At 37.0% G+C, this 2806-nt stretch overlaps 1 protein-coding gene across 1 annotated transcript in view; it reads left to right on the forward strand.

Annotated features, from left to right (window-relative positions):
- LOC104073112 (coiled-coil domain-containing protein 93-like) overlaps window positions 1-2473 on the forward strand; it is a gene marked incomplete at its 5' end in the record, with an annotated part of 10225 nt that extends 7752 nt beyond the window's left edge. The window contains 2 exons of the mRNA XM_009572784.1: window positions 859-957; window positions 2342-2473. Coding sequence (XP_009571079.1) covers window positions 859-957; window positions 2342-2473 — 231 coding nt within the window. The remainder of the gene's footprint in view (window positions 1-858; window positions 958-2341) is intronic.
- Window positions 2474-2806: the final 333 nt, after the last annotated feature.

Genomic DNA, 2806 nt, shown 5'->3' on the forward strand with positions numbered 1-2806 from the left:
CCCCCCCCCCCTTAAAGATGCAGGCTGAAAGAATAATTTTGAAGTGGCCCACACCCATTTCTATTCCACAGATGCTTTTCATTTTCCTTTTTGGAATTATTTTACTGAAGATCCTATTTTTTGGGTTACAGAAATTCGTATTAGCAAAATTTCAATGAACTTTGCTTATGCTTGTGAAGATTTCATATGTTTTTGTTTATAAATTAATTTGTCAGCTAAGAATTCCTAATAGTTGAAATTTGCAATAGAATTTTCTTTCCATGCTTACTAGAAGAAATTAATTAGAATTAAAAGCAATTCAGTGTATGAGAAGTTGCAGTGCAAGCTAAATAAAGGGGAAATCATGCAAAACCCCCCTATTTTTGCAATACACTATATACAAATAACATTCAGAAAAGTGTTTTTTTGGGATACCAGCTTCTGGTCCAGGGAGCTCCTCCCCCTTATATGGGAAGGCAGTTTGGTCGTCTTTGGACTATTGAATCCCACTGTGGTATGAACAGTATGGCTTATTGAGGTTCAACAGGATGAAGAATATTTAGGTTTTTATATGTAAAACTTATTGATTATAAGAAAAGCCATGTGGTTTCTTAGCTTATGTGTTATGTGATTGCTCTACTGAGCTTTTTAGTACGTAGAAGAAGAGCAAATGTGAATTTTATAAAATAGCTAATGCTGGCTCATTTTGTTAGGAGTAGGTCCCTGAGTTACTATGTTTACAAATAAATGTTCTTGTTTGTGTGCTTAAAATGTGCTTTTAGCTTTTATCATGTATTAAAAATAATTATGCAGTAGTTTGGTGTTCGCTGCTGTTATTCTTCCCCTTTCTACTGATAAAAACTTTTTTTTTCCCCCCAGTGGCTGGTGAAACGTGCAATAGAAACAAGGGAAGAAATGGGAGACTATATCCGTTCTTACTCTATATCACAGTTTCAAAAAACTCATAGACTACCGGAGGTAAGATCGATCTTGTTTCTATTATCATATGTCAAATGCTCAGGTGCAGTACCAGCTTCACAACTCTGAAATCAGCACGATATACCAGAGTTGCTTTTGCTATCATTTTGTTAATCTGTCCTAGAGGACTCCATGCACAAATTCAACTGGGAAAAAAATTAGAACTTTATTGTGACAGACAGTTCACAGATACTGATTAATTTTTGCTTAATAGTTGCCTTAGTTTTTCTGCAATATTTGGTACTTCTCTGTCAGTCTGGCTTGCAAGGTAGCTCGCTTCTGGAGTGGAGATAGAGCTCTGTGCAGTGTACCCAGGCCAGCTATGTGACTAGAGCTCTATTGCCTTTAAAGTGTTTGAGAACACCTGGCATGCTGTGGAGAAGCTGATCTAGCTAAATGAGAATTGATATGCTGTTAATGTGCTGTAACTGGGGTTTTGTTTTAGAGTGCTCAAAGTCAGCTCTTGTCTGCCTGTATCCAAACCCCCAAATTTGTTCTTGAAAACTAGATTCCAAAACTGAACTTGGGGAAAGACAGAGAGGGACAGGTTTGGATTAAAAGGAAATACATTTGTCTCTGTAAAATATGATTGCCAGAGGAGTGAGAAGTGCAGTTTTATCTAGAAGTGTAGTGGTAAGAGTAATTTTGCACTGTTTGAGATACCGTGATTGTATTCCTTCTCCTTCTGATAATAGTCAAACGCTGCCTACTTTGAAGTTACATGCTTAGAACAGTGTTGTGATCCTCTCTTCTTCCTATTCTGCAGTAATGATACGAAGGTTCCTTGGTGTAGGAGGAGAGCTGGAACGAGCTTGGATATGTGCCTAAAGTGCAGAGCCATCAGTTCTGTTCATGCATATCCCAAGGCAATTCCATATTTAAAACCTAGAACCCAAGTTTTCTCTCTAATTCAGTAACAGCATTAAAGGTAGATGTCCCTAGTATTGGGAAAGGCAGCTGGATTTTATTAGCTTGATGTGGTTTGGATTTTGTTTTGGTTCTTTTGATTGTTTTTAATGCTTAGAAACTAAAATAACAGTAGGGGAAACTTCTGTTTTCCACATTAAGCCCATCCCATCTTCATTTCTTCATAGTGTGATAATGATTGGGGATCCCGGTAGTGGGCTGGGATTGCATTTGTGTAGGTTACTGTATAAGCAGAGAGCAGAAAAACTGCTGATCTGGATATAGTTTTAAAGACCTACCTATCTGATGAGAGAAGCAAATACTTTTCTGTATTACAGGAAATCACTAACATTTCACCAAATAATTGGGCAGCTCAGTTAGAAACTATTTGATAACTTTGTTTGCTAAACTTATTACAATGGTTGAGATTTAATCTCCATTCCTGGTATTTTTAATTACCTCCGTTAATGTCTTGCAGGATGATGAGTTTATGCAAAGAAAAGAGAAGGCTATCAAAACTCTTACTGATATCTTTGTAAGTATGTTAGATTTTTATGATCAAGAAGCAAGTGGTTTTAGTAATGAAACGGTGGTGGTTAATTCTGTTTAATGCAGCCAGTCCTGGGTTTTCTCATGAGAAGGTCCTAATTAAGTTACATGTTGAGCTTCATTCTTAGAACAGGTCTCAAATGCCAACGTATCAGATTGAAAACCTTTTAGGTGTGCGCTGTGCAAGTAGATAAACCGTATCAACTGCCTGCACAGAGAGTGTGGAGTTCCACGCTATCAAAGTCACAAGGTAGCTTACAGGCTATTAAATCCTCAGCACCCTAAGTGTTTGTTTGAAACTATCAGCAGTTGGACTGTTTATGTTGAAATTAATCAAAATGGCAATGATTTCCTCAATTTAAATGTCTGCATTTCAGAACTTGTCTTTTTTAGT

This window comes from Fulmarus glacialis, unplaced genomic scaffold (assembly GCF_000690835.1).
Source record: "Fulmarus glacialis isolate BGI_N327 unplaced genomic scaffold, ASM69083v1 scaffold49542, whole genome shotgun sequence".
NCBI classification, from domain to species: domain Eukaryota; kingdom Metazoa; phylum Chordata; class Aves; order Procellariiformes; family Procellariidae; genus Fulmarus; species Fulmarus glacialis.